The following is a 21,648-nucleotide window of genomic DNA, read 5'->3' on the forward strand; positions in this document are numbered from 1 at the left end:
CACCAGATCTATGCTTTACAAAGCAAAAAACTCTTAAACTTTCTTTATCCTCTGTTGACCCTAAGAATTCCCCTCCTCTTTGCCCATGAAAAGGAGTAAGGAGTGCCCAATGAACACCTCCACAATGACCCGTCCTAAGTGAACTCCAAAGAAAGCTGCCCATACCCAGACCGACTGCACATGGCCTCTACAGACCGAGGCCATTTGTGTGCTCAGCTCTCCCCCAGTAGACAAACAAGCCAGTTCACTGACCAGGTACTTTCCAGGTCTCCTACACACATATATCCAATCCAGTCACTTGGGAAGGTCACAGATGCCACTCACTCAAAGCATCCAGGAGACCTGGGGGAGTGAAAAAGTCCCTGCTTTTTCCACCTGGAAATGTCATTGCTCCCGTGGTCTGAACGATGCTCTAAGCAAACACCCTGTGTGGGGCAGGGCCGTCTCCGCAGCGCTCTGTCTAGCACTAGTTATACAGAGTGAGCATCAGACACATCCTGGTGTCTCCAGGATCCTCAGGGGAAAGCAAGCTGGCAGGTGACATACCTCAACAAGCCACCACCAGGCACAGAAAATATTTACTGATGCATCCAGTTTCCAGCATTGCCATCAGTGGGTGACACCGGCTGCTGCCACTGTCCGTGAGCACTGTCGGCAGCTGGGAAGTCCTCCCGGGCGAGGCTGGTGGGCAGAAGGTTCTGGATGGAGCAGGAAGCAGATGCCCCACGGGCTCCCAGAAGCCAGATTTTCAGCGTCCAGGATGCCCTAGCCTTCCATGAGGTTGCAGCAAAGGGTTTGGTAGCTGTCTTCCTGTAGGCTCTTGGTGGGAGGCTAGTGCCTGGGGTGCGTCACCTCTCAAGACCCCTGGAAAAGGAAGTGAACTCTGAGAACATGAATGTCCAAGTCCTCTCCTTAACCCACTTGCATCCCTGGGAGCCCCTTCACATCTCGCTCTTACTCCACAACCCAGCCCCCCATGCAGAAAATGCCACATCAGACTCCACCTGCCTGCCTTTCCCATCCACCCCAGCCTCAGGAAGCCAAGTCTTGTAGGTGGCTGAGTTCCTAAGACTGCAGCTGGAACTGTCTTCTGATTTCCAGCTGTTCTAACTTCATTTATTATTTTAAAAAAATACTTACTTGAAAGAGTTACAGAGAGAGATCTTCCATCTGCTAGTTCACTCCCTAGATGGCCACAACAGCCAGGGCTGGTCCAGGCTGAAGCCAGGAGCTTCATTCTGGAGGTCCCCCATGTGGGTGGCAGGGTCCCAAACATTTGGGCCACCTTCTGCTGCTACTTCCAGGCCATTAGCAGGGAGCTGGATCGGAAGTGGAGCAGCCGGGACTTGAACCGGCACCCACGTGGGTGTCACAGGCAGCAGCTTTACCTGCTGTGCCACAGCGCTGGCCCCTAGCTGTTCTAATGTTGGACTCCTATGTGTCGTGGAAGCTGCAATGCTGCTCCATGCTCATTCTCCGTGCCCTGTCTGTTCCTTTCCCTTCAGTTCCTTCTCTCCCCCTGCAGACCTGTGGTGCCTACTACCCATCCCCACTCAGCTGACAGCTGCTCTGTTCATTTCACTGAGCAAACCCCAGCTCCCTCCCACCTACCTGCCTCTGAGCCCGCCTCTCCCGGCTTCATCCCAGTCTGCTGTGCTCCTGGCTCCAGCTCCCCACAAGCCACGATTTTTCTCTACAGTGCTGAGCACCATGGAGCAAACCCTTCGTACCTATCTTGTTCAATCTGCCTCCCCGCCAGAATGGAACCTCCAGGAGCAGAGGTTTTCAGTGTTTTGCACACTGCTGGATTCCTGCACCAGACTGTTTCGTTCACAAGCACAGGACTGAATGATTCCTGCTAATGAGTGGGTGCCATTGGACCACCTTCCACGGAGTTGTTTGAGGCTTGGCAGGTCTTGGAATCCCCCCCCGCCACCTCCCGCATGGACAGCAGTGGCCCACTTACGGTTCTCACAGTGGGGGCCCTCCCAGCCGCCCCGGCACTCGCAGCGGTAGCTCCCGTTCTGCAGGACGCAGGTGCCCTCGTTCATGCACGGGCTGGGTTTGCAGAGGTTGACGGGTCGTCTGGCCTCTACAATGCAGAATGTGCACCCCCCGCCCAGGCCCGGCCTGGGTCAGCCCCAGATGCAAGGCCACTATAGTGGCAGCTCCCAAGACTCCAGTGTCCCCGAGGCCCCGAAACAACAGGCCATGTGGCTAGGTTAGTAAGACCCAACTCCTACCCAACATTTCCATATGCATCACGTGGCATTGTGTCATTTCTGCCCTGTGCCATTTAAAAGCTGGACAAGCAATCACGGGCAAAAGGAAGCCTTGGAGTCATGCTCCGTCATTCACTACCTAGGTCAGTGTCAGGGAGGGCTCTTTAAAGTCTCAGGGGGCCTGAGGGATGTTCTCGAAATGGCTTCCATTGAAACAGAACGCAGAAGTTCTCCAGTTTGGGCAGGAAGTATGTGTGTCCAGTTCTCTGCACCTTCCATGGGAAATGGGGATGGTCATGCCCACTGTAGACTTCCCACGAGCCTGAGATGGCGTGCAGAGCTCGGCCCACAGGAAGCGAGCGGTCAGCAGTTGGGAAGAGCTGCTGCCCTTGTCACGATGCACATGAGGGCTCAGGCTGGGGGCCTGAGAGGTGCGGACCCTCCCACTCACCTCCACAGATCCATTCGATGACAGTGTCCTGGTGGTACTGCAGGTCGGCGTAAGCTGCCACGTGGATCAGGGAGTCCCGGGGACCTGCCAGTCTCCGCAGCGCATCTCTCAGCACGGGCCCCACGCCCACGACCAAGACAGAGACACCGTTGTCCCTCAGTTTCTGGGCAGGGACGGTGGCGTCCTCCACCCCTCTCCCACCTGTGAGCATCACCAGGGCCTTGGGGACGCCGGGCCGGGCGCCCCTCCGGACCGTCATCACCTGGTCGTGGACGTGCAGCAAGGCCGTGCCGGCCGAGCCCACCCCACCCAGGTAAGGAGCCTGGCTCATGGCCCGCAGCACTGCCGCCCGGGTCGGGTGGGTGTCCAGCCCGAAGGTGACCTGCACCCGGCTGCCGTATACCACCAAGCCGACCTGCGTCACGTCAGGGTTCACGTCAAACCGGAGGGCGCAGCTTCTCAGGAAACTCTGCATGTGGGCAAAGTTCTCGGGGCCCACGGAGGACGAGGCATCCAAAAGGAAGACCAGGTCCAGGGATTGGGCCTGGCAGCCTGTGGGAGCAAGCAGGGGGACCCTTGTGGGGGACTCAGCTGGCATAGCGGGTCAGCCAGTCCTCTCTGCCTGCTGCAGGACCCACCCCCTCAGCCTTCTTCATCACAGACCACCTGACTCCTAGAATATGGGCTGGCATTGTTGGCATAGCCAAGTATTAAGCCACCGCCTGCAGTGCTGGCATCCCTTATGGACACCGGTTCAAGTCCCGGCTGTTTCACTTCCAATCCAGCTCTCTGCTAATGTGCCTGGGAAAGCAGTGGAGAATGGTCCAAGTATTTGGGCCCAGGACACCCATGTGGGAGACCCAGAAGAGGCTCCTGTCTCCTGGCTTTGGCCTGGCCCAGCCCTGGCCATTCCAGCCATCTGGGGAGTGAACCAGAGGATGAAAGATCTCTTTCAAATACATAAATAAATCTAAAAAAGAAAAGAAAACTAACTCCAGCAATAAGGAGAACCTGTCACAACCATGAGGAACCCAGGGAGACAGGCTGATGAAATGCTCTGTGGGACCCAGACAGGATTCTGGGATGCTAAACGGACATTAGGTAAAAATGCAGGACCTCTGGACAAGGGATAGGCATTAGTAAATCAAGTACCAGTGTTGGTCAATTCATGGTCACCCTGCACCCTCCAAGGCCAAAGGGTGACAGTGGGTATGGGAAAGATGGGGAGCCTCTCCTCTCACACCGTTTCTCTGTTAACCCACAGTTCTGCTAAAAATAACTAAGCAAGAGCCAGCATTTAGCCTAGCATTGAAAACGCTAGCTAAGCTGCCCATGTTGCACACATCCCAGAGCCTAGTTTGGTACCTGGCTCCAGCTTCCTGTTATTGTGAACCCTGGGAGGTAACAGGGGTGGTACAAGTACCTGGACCCATGCCACCCACCTGGGAGACCTGGACTGAGCGCCGGGCTCCCAGCTTCTGCTCAGTCCAGTCCCAGCTCACGCAGGCATTTGGGGAACAAACTAGCAGATGGGAACACACAACCTCTCTCCAGTAAAAATAGAAAAATAATAGACAACATACACAAAAGCACTCTGGTCATGGGAAGACAGGACAGGTTGGGTGGAAGTGGGCAGGCCAGCCTGTCCCTCTTCCCTGTGGGCAGAGAGAGACTGGGACAGAGGCTGAACCCCGTATGCAGCTTCCCACCACCCACCTCCCAGGGCAAACCCGTCAAGCAGGTGCAGCTCCCGCATCTGCAGCCATGGTGAGGCTCAGCCCACTGTGTGGCCAGGTCTGCTCCTAGGTGGGAGGCCCGTTCTCCAGAGCACCCTGCGACAGCAGGCCAGAAGTCGGCCTCATGCGTTGTGAAATAGAATAGGAAAACATCCCACGCATCCCAGGGAGACGTCTGTTCCAGCTGTGCGTGTGCACCTGCACGTACTGGGAATGCATGCTGCTACAGGCTGCCGTCAGAGGTGGTAAAGCTGCTGTCCTGGAGGAGGCTGAGATTCAGGGCTCCTTGTAAGTGACACCAATAAATGATTATCAAGAATGATAAATAGCAGAGTGCTCACTCTGTACTAAGGGTGTCTGTGGCTTGTCTTAACCCTTACCAAAAGAACCCCCGGGAGGTGCTATTAGTCCCGTTGTCTTGACGAGTAAATAGAAGTGTCTGAACACCTGGCCGGTCCTTGAAAGAGTGGGGCCAAAGTCAGCACAGGCGCTGGGAGCCGCTGACGGTTAACTGGTGACCAGGAGAGGAGCTGCCCAGGGACCGGCCAGCCCAGGGGACCTCACCTGGCCGTGGCCGGCTGCACAGCTTCCCCTGCAGCTCTGGGATTTGGTTGAAGAGGTCCTGCGAGTCTGTGTAGACCATCGTGTGCTTCGGGCTGCCTGTGATCTCCTCCAGCTCTGCCCGCACAGCCTCACTGCCCACGCCCAGCACGAGCAGCTCTCGGGCCCTGGCACGACGAGCCGGGCCGGCCACCTCATCCTGGGAGTGCGACTCGGTGAGCAGGACCAGCACTCTGCGTGGCCAGTCCTGGCCTGCCCTGATGGCGCTTCCAAAGCCACGCTCTGTGGCCTGCTGCAAGGCGCTGCCCGTCAGGGTGGGGCCAGCGCTGAAGGGAACGTGGTCAAGGCTCCTGACCAGGTCGGGCACGTCCTGGTACTCCCCGATGGGCACTGCCACCACCAGCTCCCTGCTGTACCAGGCCACGCCCACGCGGGCCGGGGAGTCCTCACTCAGCAGGGCCTGTGCGAACCGCTTCACGAAGGCCTTGGCGCGCAGGAAGCCCTCCAGGGTGGTGCCCGCAGAGCTGTCGAGCAGGAAGAGGACATCGATTCGGCATTCCAGGCTCAGCTTTGGGGCTGTGGGAGTCACAGCGACACAGACATCAGGCTCTGGCCATGGGAGTGTGCGGGTCAGGCCTGCCAAAATGTCCCTACTCCGCACAGGGCAGGAGAGCATCCCCCCCCCCCCCCACCACCAAGAGGGAGACGGGGCAGAGGAATGGAGGCTCCGCCGTGGGCCGGCTTGACTGGTGCTTGCCAGAGTTTTAGACAGAGGCAGAGCTCTCCCTAAGGGTCTCCATCATTAACTTTTTAAAACAGAAAAGTGTGGGATGGGCATTAGGTGCAGTGGTTAAGATGCAGTCTGGGATGCCGGCATCCTGTATCGAGTGCTGGGTTCCAGTCCCAGCTCTGCCTCCAAGTCCAGTTTCCTACTATTAAGCACCTTGGGAAGCAGCAGGTGACAGCCCCAGTACTTGGGTTCCTGCCACCCATGTAGGAGCCCAGGATTGAGTTCCCAGCTCTTGAGCATTTGGGACTAAGGGGATGGGCTCTCTAATAAAAATTAAAAATTATTAAAAAACAACTAGGTGTTTTTATTACTTTTTCCCATTATGGTCTGTGCTTTTCTGAGTCCTGAGAAATCTGTCTGCAACATTGCAAGGTATGCTCCTCTGTGCTCTTCCAGAAGCCTCCCTGCCTTGCCCTCTACATGGAGATCAATAATCCACCTGGAACTGTTAGGGTGGGGTGTGAGATACAGGGTCAGGGTTGGCTTGTTTCTTTTTCCAAATAGACCTCCAATGACCCCAGCGTCATGCTAAAATCATTACTTAACAAACCCTTAACAAGAAGCAAGCACTGTGCTAATTAAACACTTTCTTTGTGTAATCTTATTTTTAAAACTCTCTAGGAGGTAAGGCCTACCACCTGTTCTGAAATGCTTGGAGCCAGGAATGTTTCAGATCTTAGATTTTTGGAATATTTTCATAGACTTTACTAGTTGAACATCCAACCTGAAAGCCCCAAATCCAAAATTCTAGAACACCAACATGGATCAAGAAGTTCTGGAATTTGGAGCATTTTGCGTTTCAGATATTCAGCTGAGGGATGTTCAGCCAAAACGATCTCCATTTCACACCCTTAAAAACAAAAGGTGTTGGGGCCAGCGCTATGGCACAGTTGGTTAATCCTCTGCTTGCAGTACCAGCATCCCATATGGGCGCCGGTTGGAGTTCCGGCTGTTCCTCTCCCGATCCAGCTCTCTGCTGATGGCCTGGGAAAGCAGTAGAAGATGGCCCAGGTCCTTGGGCCCCTGCACCCTCATATAGACCTAGAAGAAGCTCCTGGCTTCAGATCCACTCAGCTCTGGCTGTTGTGGCCATCTGGGGAGAGAACCAGCAGGTGGAAGACCTTTCTGTCTCTTCCTCTCACTGTCTTTAACTCTGCCTTTAAAAAAAAAAAAAAGATTTATTTGAAAGAGTTATACAGAGAGGAGAAGAAGCAGAGAGAGGTCTTCCATCCAATGGTTCACTCCCCAGATGGCCGCAATGGCCAGAACTGCGCCGATCTGAAGCCAGGAGCTTCTTCCAGGTCTCCCACGTGGGTGCAGGGGCCCAAGAACTTGGGCCATCTTCTACTGCTTTCCCAGGCCACAGCAGACAGCTGAATCAGAAGTGGAGCAGCCAGGTCTTGAACTGGCACCCACATGGGATGCCGGTGCTTTAGGCCAGGGCGTTAATCCACTGCACCACAGCGCTGGCCCCTAACTCTGCCTTTCTAATAAATAAGCAAAATCTTAAAAAATAAATAAATAAAAAGTGTTGGAGCCCTTGCCCCTCCTTCACAGGAGAGAGAAGAAAAGATTCTTCCCAGAGCCAGGACCGAGTCAGGCCATCTTCAGCCTCCAGCTGGGCTCAGCAACACTCCAACACCAGGCTGTGGTCAGGCCAGAGCTGTCCTCAGTCTCCAGCTCCTATCCTGCCTGGAGCTCCGAAACGGAATTCATTTATTCATGGAGCACTTGGAGGCTGTGCCACATGAGATGTCAGGTCAGTGGAGTATTGGGAAAGTACTAGGAAGGTAGACAGCTCTCCAAGATAAGGGCAGGTTCACACCCAGTAGCTGCGATGGGAGCAATGTGCCCCCTCAGTGGTCGGTCTTGGCAGCCCCGTGCATACGTACCACAGTTGGCTTCCCCTCCAAAGGCCAGCGGGCAGAGGCAGTGGTATCTGTCCAGCCCCTCTGGAACACATGTGCCCCCGTTCTGGCAGGGACGGGCATCACAAGGGCCTACGGGGAGATGCCAGTCAACAGCCCAGCCCAGCCCGGTCCACCAGCACCAGAGGGAAAAGCCCAGCTCCTTCCCTCCGCCATGGTCCATCAGAAAACCAGACACAACCCCTGCAGCAGAGGGGAAAAAACCAACAAGCACACGAGGAAGGGGCTGGGTGTGGTTGGTAAAGGACACTCAGTGGTGGGTCCACTTGGGAACAACATGCTAGTGGGCCCCAGCCCATGGCTCTGACGCTGGAAACAACAGGCCTTCATTACCCATGGCTGCTGGGAAGGCCCAGAGGAGCTTGAGGCAGCCATGATGACTGACTGGTGCAGGACCTGAGCCTGCCAACATTGCAGATCTCAGTAGCATCAAGGCGACAGCACAGGTGTCTCAGGGAATGCAGGCGTGCTGATGGGGCCCTGTGCACTCTAAGTTCTGCCCATGGTTGTTCCTCATGGCCACTGGCTGGGCACAACAAAACAGTCCTGTGGTCAGGTGGCTTGGCTCAGCAATGAACGTGGTCAGCGTCATGTCCTCGGTACCTTGACTAACCTTTATAAGCTTCAGCGTCCCCATCTAAGAAGATGTGCTGATACCGGAGCCTGTTCCCCAGTGCTACTGTGTGGATGAAATGAACTGACACCTGGGGGGTCTTGGTACAAAGCAATCATTCCATAACAGGTAATACACTATGTGCTTCTGGATGCTGAGTGCAAAGGATACATGATGCCTCTGGCTGATATTTTACATAGGAATCCACAGCTTACGCCAAAATTGGGTGCATCCGGAGGTGTGTGATCTGAGATTCTCTCTGGTCCATATCTGAGCTCCTTACGGATTTCCTTAGTGGTTATTACAAAAATGCTGATGAGACCACACGGCCTCCCTCCCAGGGTTATAGAGAACAGGACCTCCAGGTGCGCATGTCTTCAAAGGGTTTGGTAAATGTTACCAGCAGGGCTGGTGATTCAATATAATGATGGTCACGTCACTGTCACTGAAGTGTGGACTTTGCAAAAGGAGAAAATACTGAGGCTGCCCATGGGCTCCTGGCTCCAAAACCAGTCCTCAAGGTGAACTTCTGAGAGGCAACAGCCCCAGGGTCAGCTTCTTTTATGCTTCGGAGGCCAGGGATGTTGGAATCTGAACACTTGGAAAGCGCACGCCCAGGGGCCCCCTGCCCCGGGGAGAATGTGACCCTGCTCCTCACCTTGCTAGGAGCAGCAAACCCACCCAAAGGCTGCACCTGCACATCCTGGGGCCACCTCCAGCTCCCAGGTCAGAGGATGCGCTAGACCACTGGGGTCCATCACAGCCCATGAATGGTGTGTAACACCTCGCACTCGTCTGGGGTCTGGGAGCAGATGAAGCCCTTCTGAGGGTGCTGCCTAGCAGTCTTCACTCGGACCTCGTGCCTGACACCCCTCATCGCATAGAGGAGGAACACGGGCATCCCAGACACCGAGCAGGGAGGAAGAGACACTCAAGTGTCTGCCCGGAGCTTGGCTGTGTTTGAGGCCATCTACAAGGCTGCTGCTCTCATCAGTGCAAGGAACGTCGGTTAAGGGAGTAAAATTCCAAAGCTGTCACCCCATCCTTAGTGAAAGGGCACTACGGAGCAAGCTGGGATGAATACAGCATGAACACACTACTCTGCCTCCCAGATGACCCATCCATGTGCCCGGGAGCCGGTCCCACCCCCAATTGTAAGTGCCCCCTTTACATACCAGCCTGGGCCCAGGAAGAGTTTGGTGAATCCAAGAAACAGATCATACCTGGGCAGGTGGTCCTGTAGCAGGTGGCTGGATGGGAGAGGAGCACTCTCTTCCAGCTGCAAAAACCCAAGGAAACAGAGCGGTCGGGAGATGCATCGTGTCAAGGGAGGGCAGAAACCCCCACGACTATTTACAGCACCAAAAGCCGACCTAATGCCCCCACGCAGAGGAGGCTCAAGAGAGATGCTGATGTCTTCCTGATTTTACTCTTCGATCTGCACGTAGACGAGGGGATGTGCCAAACTCCTCAGACACAACTGGAGAAGATAATGCCGGCAGGCCATCTCCAGCTTTTCAGTACTATTAGGCAATGTTACTTATTAAGCTACTTTCTGAGCCTCACAATGCAGGGAGTGGCAGGAATACTGGGGGAATGGGGCAACTGGACTCAGGCTGTGTGACCCCAGGCATGGGGCTTTCCTTCTCTGGTCTTCAGTTCCTACGTTTTCAACTGCACTCCTTAGAGCCTTGATGACAACAGAAGGAGCCCGAGTGGCCTCCCTCCCCCAGGCCCCAGCCTCCCTTTCTCCCAACGTGTGCTGTTGCTTCTCTCCGGTCAGCCCGAGTGTTGACCCAAGGCTCCCTGCTCAAGGGGGTCTGCAAACCATCACACTCAATGACTGCTCAGTGTGTGAGCACTGACACCCTGTGATAACCAAACAGCCACCATTCCTGAGGGGCCTCCGTGTACAAGGCGGCCCTGCCGTGACCTCGAGTCCACAGCTACCTGAAGAGGGGGTGATCTCCGCCACGTGGGCCGAATTAGGCTGCTCACAGTCACACGGTTACTGGACCACAGCACAGCTGGGGTCCGATCCTGACCACCGGATTCCAAGGCCCCCTGGGCCTCACCTCCTGCCCTCCCTGATCTCTGGGGCGATGAGCCCAGCCGCAGCAGGAGTGGCGCCTCCCCAGGAGGGCAGAAGGTCATTCCCTTTGTTGCCATGGGGTCCTGCTATGGCCTCCCCTAAGGAAACTCTTTGGACTTGGCAAACATGTTTGCTAACATTCTCAAGCTAGGGGTTTTTTTCCCAACAAGATCCCACCCTGGGCTGCCTAACTCAGGAGCAGGATGATTGGCTCACCCCCAGGACAGGGACTTCCTGGGGGTAAAATGGGATAAAAAAGCAAGTCAATCAAGACCTCACGGAGCTGGGGGTGGGAGTCTGGCCTAGTGGTCAAGATGCCACTTGGGACACCTGCGTCTTCCATGGGAATGCCTGGGGTCCATTCCCAGCGCTGGGCAACTGCAGATTCCTGCTAGTGCAGACCCTGGGAGGCAGCAGGGAGGCTCAAACGACTGTTCCTGCCCCCTCCCCCATGGGAGACCTGGAGGGGTTCCCACCTCCTCAATATCACAGGTATTGCAGAGTGAAGCAGTGGATAAGGGCACACGCTCCCTTCGCCATGACCAAGAGAGGACAAGGCCCGGCTCAGCACCTAGATGGCTCGGGCGGCCCCTGAGCTCCCTGTCCAACACTCCCCTAGACCAGGGGCTTCTTAGGGGCAGGGCCTGTACTGTGCTCACAGCAGTCACTCAGACACCCTCACTGGGGAAAGAACAAATCCTCCCTTCACTTGTGAGCTCGGGTTCTGACAGCCAGCCTCTGGTAGCCTGGGTATGGCCCAAGTCCGTTTCCTCTGCCCCGGGTGCAGGGCATGGCTATTTCCAGTTGAGACGTTCTGGATTCTCTGCCATTGTCTTGCCAAGTGGGACAGTGGGACCACCGCGGTGGGACCCCAAGACAGACACAGCTGGTGCACCCTGTGCCTCCAGAGAGGCTGCAAGGCGAGATCCCCAGTCCCTACACAGGAGTGCCACGTGGCAGACGGCCTGAAGCACTCAGCGGTGGATCAGGGAGTGCAAGGGAAGGACCAGCGCCGGGCAGGTGCTGTTGAACACCTGAGCTCCAGTCCCCAGGAGCCCTGCTCGCCCCCAAGCCCCCACAGCTGAAATTCAGCCAAGGCTCTGGACCCTCCTGCCTCACTCAGCCCTGTAAGTAGCAGCTGGTGCTCAAAGGAACCATTTTAGCAGATCAGCGCCCCAAGGCCAGACCACTGCCCTGGAAGCCAGCTTCTGGCTGCTCAGCAGCCTCCCAGAGCCACTGTGGGGTCTCATTCCTCTCTGTCCCCCAGAGCTCTGTCCCTGGCTCCCTCCCAGGTCCCCTCTGATCCAATCCCTCCCTCATAAGCTGAAGTGCCATGGCCCCAAGTGCTGCTCGCCCTGCAGCTCTGCGCACCCCCCTCCCCCCCAGGCTGCAAGGGGCTCTGCCCCAGACCATGTAGACGCACCTGTAGAAGGGACAGCGTGCAGCCAGCACAGCGTCGGTCCGCCGCGAACCCCTCCAGCAGGGGGCGCTGCCGGCGAGTTCCCTGACCGTCTCCAGCGTCCGGCGCTCACAGGGGTGAGCCTCCACCTGGCAGTCTGGAGTCCCCAGCAGCGCAAAGGATGGAGAGGAGGGGAAGATGGGCTCACGCTCCTTCCTCTACCCCCGCTTTTCAGAGTAGCAGCTTCTAGGAGTCCAGCCCTGGCCATCGTCTGCCTCTCTGGGCAACACCGGGATCACCATCTCTGAGCTGGCCCTGCCTACGTGGCTCTGACCAGTGTGCACACATGCACGGGCGACACAAAGGGCTTCACCCTAGCTCTGGGGTGGCCCTGAGTAAGGATCCACCCTTATGCAGGTGGATGCAGGGAGCTCCACCCTTGCCCAAAGCCTCCCTGTGCTCCTCCATGCTGACCAAGGCAGGGGTGTGGCCTCAGCCCCTCCTCTCAAGCTAGGGGAGGGGGGAGGCCTATAGATTTGTCCCCTCCTGCCCCCCTATCCTCCACGGAAGCTCAGAGTGGGATGCAGGGAGACAGAACACAGGGCCCAGGGCAGAGGCCACCAGACCCCACTGGCCCTGCCCTCCCTCCCTCCCTCCCTTAGAGGCTGTTGCCTTGGGGAACCTTGCCCCACCCCCACCCCATTCCTTCAGGGCAAGGCACTCCCTCCCAGGCTAGAAGGCCTTACCTGGAGCATGGATGGTACAGAGGGCAGAGCTGGCCAGGGTGCTGAGGAGGCCGTTGGTGGCGTCCTCCACCTGTTCTGCCAACAGCACGTGTTGCTCCCACGGCTCGCTGGCCAGGGCATGTAGCTCCTCCCACCTGACGAGAAGCTCCATGGGCTCATGCCCCCCCCCCCCCCCCCAGTACTCCTCCAACCCACCCTCCTCCTGGATCCCGGGGCCCAGGGGGCAGTAACCTCATCCTTCTAGAATGCAAGTAGGACCGAGAAGGGGTCCAGGGAAAGCCCTCAAGACAGCCCAGGCCTGGCTCACAATGCACATGCAGGGGTCTCCACAAACTCCCACCAGGCAGACCCCCACTCAGAAACATCGGCTGGCACTGAGATGCAGGCCCTGGGGATTCTGTTGTCTGGTTTGTGTAAAACCCATGGCTGATGCGAAAGATAGTTCACCAGGAAGGAAAGGAAAGAAAGTGGCTCCGGATGTTAGCAAGGGCAGAGCAGGCAAGGTCAGCTTGTCGTAGCAAAAATACTGAAGCTTTATAAATGGTGGTCCGAAGCCCATTGCCCAGAAAAATGGTGCACAGGGCGACGACACTGGACTGTGAGAAAGGGTTAAGTGACGTGGAGAAGCTTCCTGTGAGAGGGCAGGGCAGGGTGCTGGGCGCAGTGGCTGAGACACCACTTGGGGCCCCTCATGCCACATCCAAATGCCTGGGTTTCAGTCATGGCTTCGCCTCCGATTCCTGCTTCCTGCTCACACACACCCAGGGCGGCAGCAGGTGATGGCTCAACTACGTGGGTCCCTGTTATCCCTCTTTCAAATACAATGAAAACAAATAAAAAATTTAAAAAAGGAGACAGGGCAGTCAGTCACGCATACAGGAGAAAGCTGCCAGAGAAAAATTCAGTTTAGTAGACCTGAGTTTGGCAACAGGGCAGAACCTCATTTCTCTCTAAAACCACTTATGTAGAGCTCCCCCTTCCCCTCGGAAGCCACATAACCCGGACATTTCTCTCGGGATGCCAGACATGCCTGGCACACAGGAGGAGCATCCCAGCCCCAGCCTCACCTCATCCCTCTGGGGTCACGTTGGACATCACTGCCCAGCCCACCTGTGGCTTCCTGGCCCTGCAACAGACTTTCTTAAAAGCTGCTGTGGTAGGGGCCAGCACCGTGGCGTAGCTGGTAAAGCAACCACCTGCAATACCGACATCCCATAGGGGCACCGGTACGTGCCCCGCCTGCTCCATTTCTGATACAGCTCCCTCCTCATGGCCTGGGAAAAGCAGCGGAATGTGACCCAAGTGCTTGGACCACTGCTTCCCATGTGGGATTCCTGGAAGAAGCTCCTGGCTCCCAGCTTTGGCCTGGCCCAGTCACAGGGAAGTGAACCAGTGGATGGAAGATCTGTCATTCTTTCAAAGAGAGAAATCTTAAAAAAAAAAAAAAATGCTGCTGAGGTCACTCAGATACTCAGCAGAACTGGAGAAGGGGCTCAGTAAATACCACGGGGCAGGGGGAGAGAATGAGGCAGCACCAATTCTTACATCTCCTACAGTTCCGTGCTGTCCCCAGCAATGGTTCTCAAACACGAGAACTGTTGAGGGCCTGCTCCAGCATCTGGATTCAGTGTGGTGGGCCCAAACAGGTCTTTGTAGTATTATTATTATTATTAAAGATTTACTTACTTATTTGAAAGTCAGAGTGAGAGGAAGAGAGACAGGGAGACAGAGAGAGAGAGGCAGGCAGATGATGGCCCAAGCTTGTGGAAGCCCAGCCTGGCTGTTACAGCCGTCTGGGGGTGACCCAGCAGATGGAAGCTCTCTCCTTGTCTCTCCCTCTCGAATGAATGAATCAGTCTTTTAAAAAGAAAAATCCCATATTTCCATCTGCGAGCCTGAACTCTTCTCTGCTGCAGATTCTTATGGCCAATCGTCTGTAACTTGAATGGACTCTCTGGAGTGCAACTCCACGGCCCCTGCTCTTCCCTGTCTTTGTCTTTGCTACATCAGCAAATGGCACCACGGTGCTCCTGGGGCTGTCCTGGATTCTCCTTCACACAGCCACCCCGCTGCTCTGCCCCCAAAGCGCACCCTAAGTCCAGTCATTCCTGAGTGGGACCACAGCCGCTGCCCTACCAGTCACATTTATGTCTTGCATACACCGCACCAAAGTCCTCCTCACCAGTTTCTTCCCTGCCTCCGTTGTGGCCTCCCCCCTCCACCCAGTCTGTGTGGTCTTCTGAAAACATCATTTCTCTGCTCCAGAGGCTTCCCATAGAACCCATAACGAACTCCAAAGCAAAGTCTTGATGCCTGACTGTGCCCACCTCCTGTCGTCTTCTCCCCTTCACTTGCTGGGCACCAGCTACTCCCCCGCTGCCCCGGTAACCCACACCAGACTCGTGACTGCCACACGGCCTTGGCACCTGCCATCCACCTGACGACTCTTGCTCTTTGCCCTACAATTTCAAAGGCTTGCTCCTGACTTCACTCAAGTCTCTGCTTAAAGGTCAACTTGTCAAAGAAGCTTTGACATATTCCCATAGCTAAAATAGCTACCCTCCTAGTCCTCACCAGTTTCTCAACCTTTTACCCTTTGTATTTGATTTTCACCTGAAAATATATTATGGGGGGAAGAGGTTTTTAAAAAGCTAGTGAAAAATGGGTATTATGAACAAACTATGCATAGATTTGGATTTTGGGGGCATGCACATAAACTTCTCTTTTAATTCCATTTCCCCACAAGCTTTCTGAAGTACATTTGTATTTATTTACTCATCACTTGATATCCAATTCCTTTCCTAAAGGGAAGGTTCAAGAGTGCGGGCACTATGGCTTGTTCTGTATCCCAGGAACCGAGAACGGTGCCTGGCAGGAGGAAAATGAGACAACAGTGAACTAAAATGGAGACACCAGTTGCAGGCAGAGTGCCACTCAGTGCACACAGTGACTAGAGGCCTGTGTGCTGGGTCTTGAGTCCAATTTTGGGGTCAAGAGCCCCGAGGAACTGTGTCCTCCTCTATTCCAGGTCTTCACAGCCCACCATCTGGATATATGTGGTTGGAGAGGTAGCAGGGGGCAGTTACAGTCCCCAAGGCCCTGGCCTGAGTGGGCTGTGATGCAGGCCAGTCAGAATCCTTTCTGGGATTGTTCTGCTTGAACCCAAGGAAATGGGTCTGTTGCCTCTAGGGTGGAGCTGGGCACCACCTGTGGCCTCTGTTCCCGTGTCCTAGGAGAGCCAGGCTCAGAGACGAGGCCACCAGGAAGACAGATCAGCAGAGGGGCAGGGCAGACAGAGAAAGCTCAGGGCACTAAAACCCCCCACCACCCAGGGAAGTGAGAGCACTCCAGGAGTTTCCACGTTTGTCCAGATACACTAGAGTCATTCCTCACCCTTGCAGCCAAGGGTTTAGACCAAGCCAGAGGACACTGCAGACTGCCAAGGACTGGGGCACCCTGGGCATCAGAGCCAAAATGGCCAAGTGAGGCAAGGACGAGTCCATGGAGGGAGCAGGACGGTGTCTCCCGCTGCCTTTGCCCAACACGGCCCCCAGGGCCACTGCGTGAGGGCTGCCCCAAACAGACAGGCCTTACCTGGGGAACCGAACCCCCACGGCAAACACAGTGACGCCCCTTTCCTTCAGCTGCTTGGCCGGTGACGCCACGTGCCCCTGGGACTTCCCGTCAGTGACGATGACCAGCAGCTGCGGCACGGAGCCGTTTCTGCCCCCGGGGAAGCCTCCGTGCAGAAGGTGTTTCAGGGCGAGGCCCGTCTCTGTACGCCCTCCTCTGAGTGCACCCGCAAGGCAAAAAGAAAGGAGAGAAGTCAGTGAGGCTGCGAGGCAAGGTCGGGGTGAGAGCAGGACGTTGGTGAGCAAGTCCTTAACGGGTCAGAGGCCACTGTCTTCTGGTCACTGAGATCCCGCCAGCTCAGCATGCATGTGGCTGTTATATCTGCCCTTCTGCCAAGCCCTGTGATGACTGTGGGCTGACAACACGCATCCTCTGACACCCACCTGCCGTCTCCCAGCCCTGTATTATCCTCCCCCTTTTGTTAGAGAGATAGTATCCCCATCTCCATCACCTGGGGTTTGGAAAGCTGGTAACTGAGCCCGGAAATTGCGTTAAGAGTGGAAGATGGGACCTGATGCATGCACCCAGTGGGAATCTCTTCCATGGTTCAGACTGTCCCAGGACACACCCACACTCAGGGCTGGGGGCCGCAGGCTGAGCTGTGTGAGCGCTCCCAGATCAGGGCAGGTTACAGTGGTTGCAAGCCAGCAGGATGCTGACGGTCCTCTATCTGCTGAGGCCTACTTCTCTAGGTCAGCCTGGCTCTAGGGCTGTCACCTGACCTTGGAATCCCAGAGCAATGTCTCCGCTAAATCCTGAAACGCGGGGCCCAGCGACAAAGCTGCCAGCTGAGCACACAACCACACACGACAATGGATTTGGGGCCGCTGAGCTGTGCATCATCCACGCTGCAGCCAAACCCTTCAGTGGGTGGCAAGACAGTGCCTCCTGATACGAGCAGCCACGTGGAGGGAAAGGAATCGCCACAGGTACCGACCGGCTGTATGCACGGGGAAAAGCTGGTGGGCGCACCAGCCGAGACAGCCGACCCACAGGCTCTGACGAGGGGGTGCACATTTAGATTATCTATGCTCCAACTATGATTTCAGACAGTGCGTGTCTCTAATTCAGAGGAGCCCATGGTCATCCTTCCAGTGTAGCAACACGCAACGGGCAAGAGGCATGGGCACTGTGTTCTGCAAGTCACACACAGGCGTTCCTGCCCGGGCCCCTCTCCTGGCTGGCTCTGCTCTGAGCAGCTGCCCAGGAATCCGGGCTCCTGTGGTTCTGTGGTCCTGCTTCTTCTGCTTTCAGCAGAGACACAGACAAAGAGCACGAGGGCTGTGCTGGGGAAGGATTTATGGACCAGACCTCTAACATTCATCACTTTCATTACCTTCTACCTTACATGAGCTCTTAAAGGACAAGACCCTTTGTGGAGCTCCATTAAGTTAATATTCAGATGAGAGAGACAGCAAGGAGTTGACAACTCCTAGAATTCAGACTCAGCCTATGATACACATCAGCACCTGCATCAATGGAAAACCCACCACCACCGACTTTTTTCAATCCACTACTACTTACCAGGGACCACCACCACCCCACCCCACCCCCGCCATGGAAGCTAGGGAAAGACCAGGAAGTCTAGCATGACCACAGACCAGGGGAAGACACAGGGCCCACAGGGCACGAAATCACAAAGCTCCACAGCAGGATGCAAAGAAGAGATTCTGAGGAGGGAATTCACCGCACATGGAGCTGTCAGGGAACAGGCTTCAGGGGGTAGGGGGTCTGCATGGGGTCTCAGTACAGAGCTGGCTGGGAAAGGAGATGGGGCGGGGCATAAGCAAAGACTCAGGCCGGCAGCAACACAACACAAGCTGTGTGTGCTGCAGGCTCATCGACATCAAGGAATTCCCAGGGTTTCAACAGTGCACGCAGTGCCGGATCACACATTAGACACCAGGAGGATTCCGAGTCACACGAGTGCCACGACCTTCGGCAGGGCACTGGGTCAGTAGTCTTCCTCCGGGACTCGGGTCAGGGCAGGCTGGCTCCCGGGTCTAAGGGACAATGCCAGTTCTGGGCTCGTGCCTGGTGCTACACACTTCACATCCCTGGGACAGGACTGGTATAATCCTCACCGCTATAGTAAAAGATGTAAAAAGATGCTCAGCTTTTCCTTATTGAACAGATAAGGAAACTCCTGCTCAGAGAGCGCCAGCGTAACTGCTGACACCTATGGAACCTGCGCTGTGCACTTTATTTATAGGCACACCGGTACGGTACACAGGCATACACGCGCACCCCCCCACCACCATACACACACACCAGCTTAGCATGTTCTCAGCACAGCTCTCTGAGATGGGCGTTGGGAGAAGGGTCTTATCTAAGGACTTACAGCTCATGAGCACCACAGGCAAGACTTGAATGCAATGCTGGGCCTTCTGTTTCCAGAGCCCTAGTTGTCATTTGCCTCCCCCCCCCCCCCCTTCAAGCCCAGGGTGCTAGCCATAAGGCTCCATGGTTAGTCGAGCCACCTGCCTCCGATCGGCCAGCAAGCTCACAATGTGAGTGTACAGTCAGGCTGATTCTGAGGCCAGGAAGGCGCTCTCTTCACCAGGGGCAGAAAAATCCCAGGGGGCCAGTACCCAGCTACAGCCCATTTCATTAAAGTTTTGTTAGAAACCAGCCACTTTCTGGCTGGCGAGCACTTAGAAGTGCTAAATGAACCCTTACTGAGAATGTGTGCCACTTCTTCCATGATGCTCTGAGTGCTTACAAAACTCTCGCCAGGAGCCAGGTGCCCCCATGGCCAGAAGCAACTCGCACCTCCACCTGCATGGGAAACCTTGGGTTCAGTCCAGGTTCTGAGGTGGTCCAGGCCTCCCTCTTCACAGCCTCCAGCCTGTGGTTAGAGAAGCTGAATTTCAAGGACACGAGGGTCCAGGCTGCACACCGACTGGCCTGACAGTGTCCACCTCTCATGTGGCTCCACTCACTCTCTCTGCACAGCACGGGGCCTCCCCCAGGAGAACACGGTCCACCGGCTTCTAACCGAGGGCACGGGAGATTCCTAACGGCTCTGACCTCTGGGTGTACTCTGTGTGATGAGCATCTGAGTCAGGATCTAACTCCAGATGGTCAGGAGGTCTCAGGCCACAATCTCACCCAGATTCTTCTAATGTCTCTCCAATGGGAATAACCTAGGTTGAAAGCGTAAGAGGTGCAGCGTGGCCACTGCCCTGGGGGTGATGGCGACCATGCTGTGCATGGATCTGGGAGGCGGTGACTAGAACATGAACATTCGTTAGCCAAGCCATTAAGAGCATGGAGTCCTGGGTCTGTGGGGGCTCAAATATTAGGTCTGTGACATCTTTGCCAGGTGAACTTGGGAAAGTTACTTAACCTGAGCCTGCTTCCTTCTATACTGGAGTACACAAATGGCTGGTGGAGCATCCCTAATCCAAAACATCTGAAATCCTCAAATGCTCCGGAATCCGAAATTTTTGAGCATCAGCGTGATGCTGAAAGAAAATTTCACACCCGGCCTCGTGTGATGGGTTGCAGTCAAAATGCAGGTGGCACAATTTACTCAGCATCCCTGTGGGGGGAAAAGACCTCAGCTCCTTCAGCTGAGATACATAAACCTTGTTTCATGCACAAAATAATTCAAAATATTATATAAAATTGCCATCAGGCTATGCATAAGTTGTATATGAAATGAATAAATGTCATGTTTAGATACAGATCTCATCACCCCAGATGTCTCATTGTGTATATGCAGACAGTCCCAAATTCAAAGACATCCAAACTCTAGTGCCTCTGGTCCCGTGCATTTCAGATACGGGAACCTGCTACAGTGTTGTCTTGAAGACTAAATGCTGCGCCCAGGACCTCCCAGGACCTGACAAGCGCTGTCAGGGGCACCAGCTGCCCACTACAAGGAGGTGACCACGTGAAGCAGTCGCACACTAAGGTGTACACCGAAGTCCCTCGGCATGGTGCCGGCACATGGTGCCGTGGGTCACGGTGCCAGCTGCTCTGCTTCCGATCCGGCTCTGCCCACGTGCCTAGGAAAGCAGAAGATGGCCCAAGTACTAGGGCCCCTGCCGTGCGTGTGGGAGACCCAGAAGGAACTCTGGATGCCCGGCCATTGCAGCCACTGGGGAGTAAGCCAGCAGAAAGAAGGTCTCTCTCTCTCTGCCACTCAGCCTTTCAAATATAATAAAATAAATATTTTAAAGAAATCCCTCAGGAGATTTAATAGTGTACATTTTCAGACCCTAACTCCCAGAGACCAAATCGGTAGCTATGTAACTGGGCATGGGCATGAGAATCTCCAGTTTAGCATATTTGTGGGTTTTTTTGTGTTTTTTTTGTTTGTTTGTTTTTTTGACAGGCAGAGTGGATAGTGAGAGAGACAGAAAGGTCTTCCTTTTCCATTGGTTCACCCTCCAATGGCCGCCGCAGCCGGCTTGCTGCGGCCGGCACACCACGCTGATCTGAAGGCAGGAGCCAGGTGCTTCTCCTGGTCTACCATGCGGGTGCAGGGCCCAAGCACTTGGGCCATCCTCCACTGCACTCCTGGGCCACAGCAGAGAGCTGGCCTGGAAGAGGGGCAACCGGGACAGAATTCAGCGCCCCGACCGGGACTAGAACCTGGTGTGCCGGTGCCACAAGGTGGAGAATCAACCTAAATGTTTCCATGGGGAATAATTAAATACATGGTGATAGATCAATCTATTCAAATTATATCACCACTAAATCGAGCCAACATGGAAAATAGTTTTATGCAAAGTATATATCAAATAACATTTAAAAAAAACAAAACTCATTGTAATTCTAACTGTTGTAAAAGCTAATTTTTTTAAAGATTTTATTTATTGTGGCTGGTGCTGTGGCTTAGTGGGTGAAGCCACCCGCCTACAGTGCCAGCATCCAATATGGATGCCGGTTCAAGTCCTGGCTGCTCCATTTCTGATCCAGCTCTTTGTTGTGGCCTAGGAAAGCAGTGGAAGATGGCCCAAGTCCTTGGGCCCCTGCACCCATGTGGGAGACCAGGAAGAAGCTCCTGGCTCCTGGCTTCAGATTGGCTTAGCTCCAGCCATTGCAGTCATTTGGGGAGTGAACCAACAGAAGGGAGACCTTCTTTCTATCTCTCCCTCTCACTGTCTGTAACTCTACCTCTCAAATAAATAAAATCTTTAAAAAAAAAAGTTTGACAGGCAGAGTTACAGATAGTGAGAAGGAGAGACAGAGTGAGGTCTTCCATCCACTGGTTCACTCCCCAGATGGCTACAATGGCCGGAGCTAGGCTGATCCAAGGCCAGGAGCCAGGAGCTTCTTCCAGGTCTCCACATGGGTGCAGGGGCCCAAGGACTTGGGCCATCTTCCACTGCTTTCCCGGGCCATAGCAGAGAGCTGGATCAGAAAAGGAGCATCTGGGACTCAAACCAGGACCCAAATGGGATGCCAGCACTGCAGGTGGAGGATTAACCTACTGCACGTCAGCACTGGCCCCTGTAAAAGCTGTG

At 55.1% G+C, this 21,648-nt stretch overlaps 1 protein-coding gene across 1 annotated transcript in view; it reads right to left on the reverse strand.

Moving 5' to 3' along the window:
• Positions 1-748: 748 nt before the first annotated feature.
• Positions 749-21,648, reverse strand: part of VWA2 (von Willebrand factor A domain containing 2) — a 38,602-nt gene continuing 17,702 nt past the window's right edge. Inside the window, exons 5-13 of the mRNA XM_062215194.1 lie at positions 16,133-16,327; positions 12,539-12,672; positions 11,817-11,949; positions 9,525-9,580; positions 7,653-7,760; positions 4,974-5,546; positions 2,674-3,225; positions 1,967-2,092; positions 749-864 (exon numbers count right to left, since the gene is read on the reverse strand). Of these exons, the coding sequence (XP_062071178.1) occupies positions 749-864; positions 1,967-2,092; positions 2,674-3,225; positions 4,974-5,546; positions 7,653-7,760; positions 9,525-9,580; positions 11,817-11,949; positions 12,539-12,672; positions 16,133-16,327 (1,993 nt within the window). The remainder of the gene's footprint in view (positions 865-1,966; positions 2,093-2,673; positions 3,226-4,973; positions 5,547-7,652; positions 7,761-9,524; positions 9,581-11,816; positions 11,950-12,538; positions 12,673-16,132; positions 16,328-21,648) is intronic.

This window comes from Lepus europaeus, chromosome 17 (genome assembly GCF_033115175.1).
Source record: "Lepus europaeus isolate LE1 chromosome 17, mLepTim1.pri, whole genome shotgun sequence".
Lineage (NCBI taxonomy): Eukaryota > Metazoa > Chordata > Mammalia > Lagomorpha > Leporidae > Lepus > Lepus europaeus.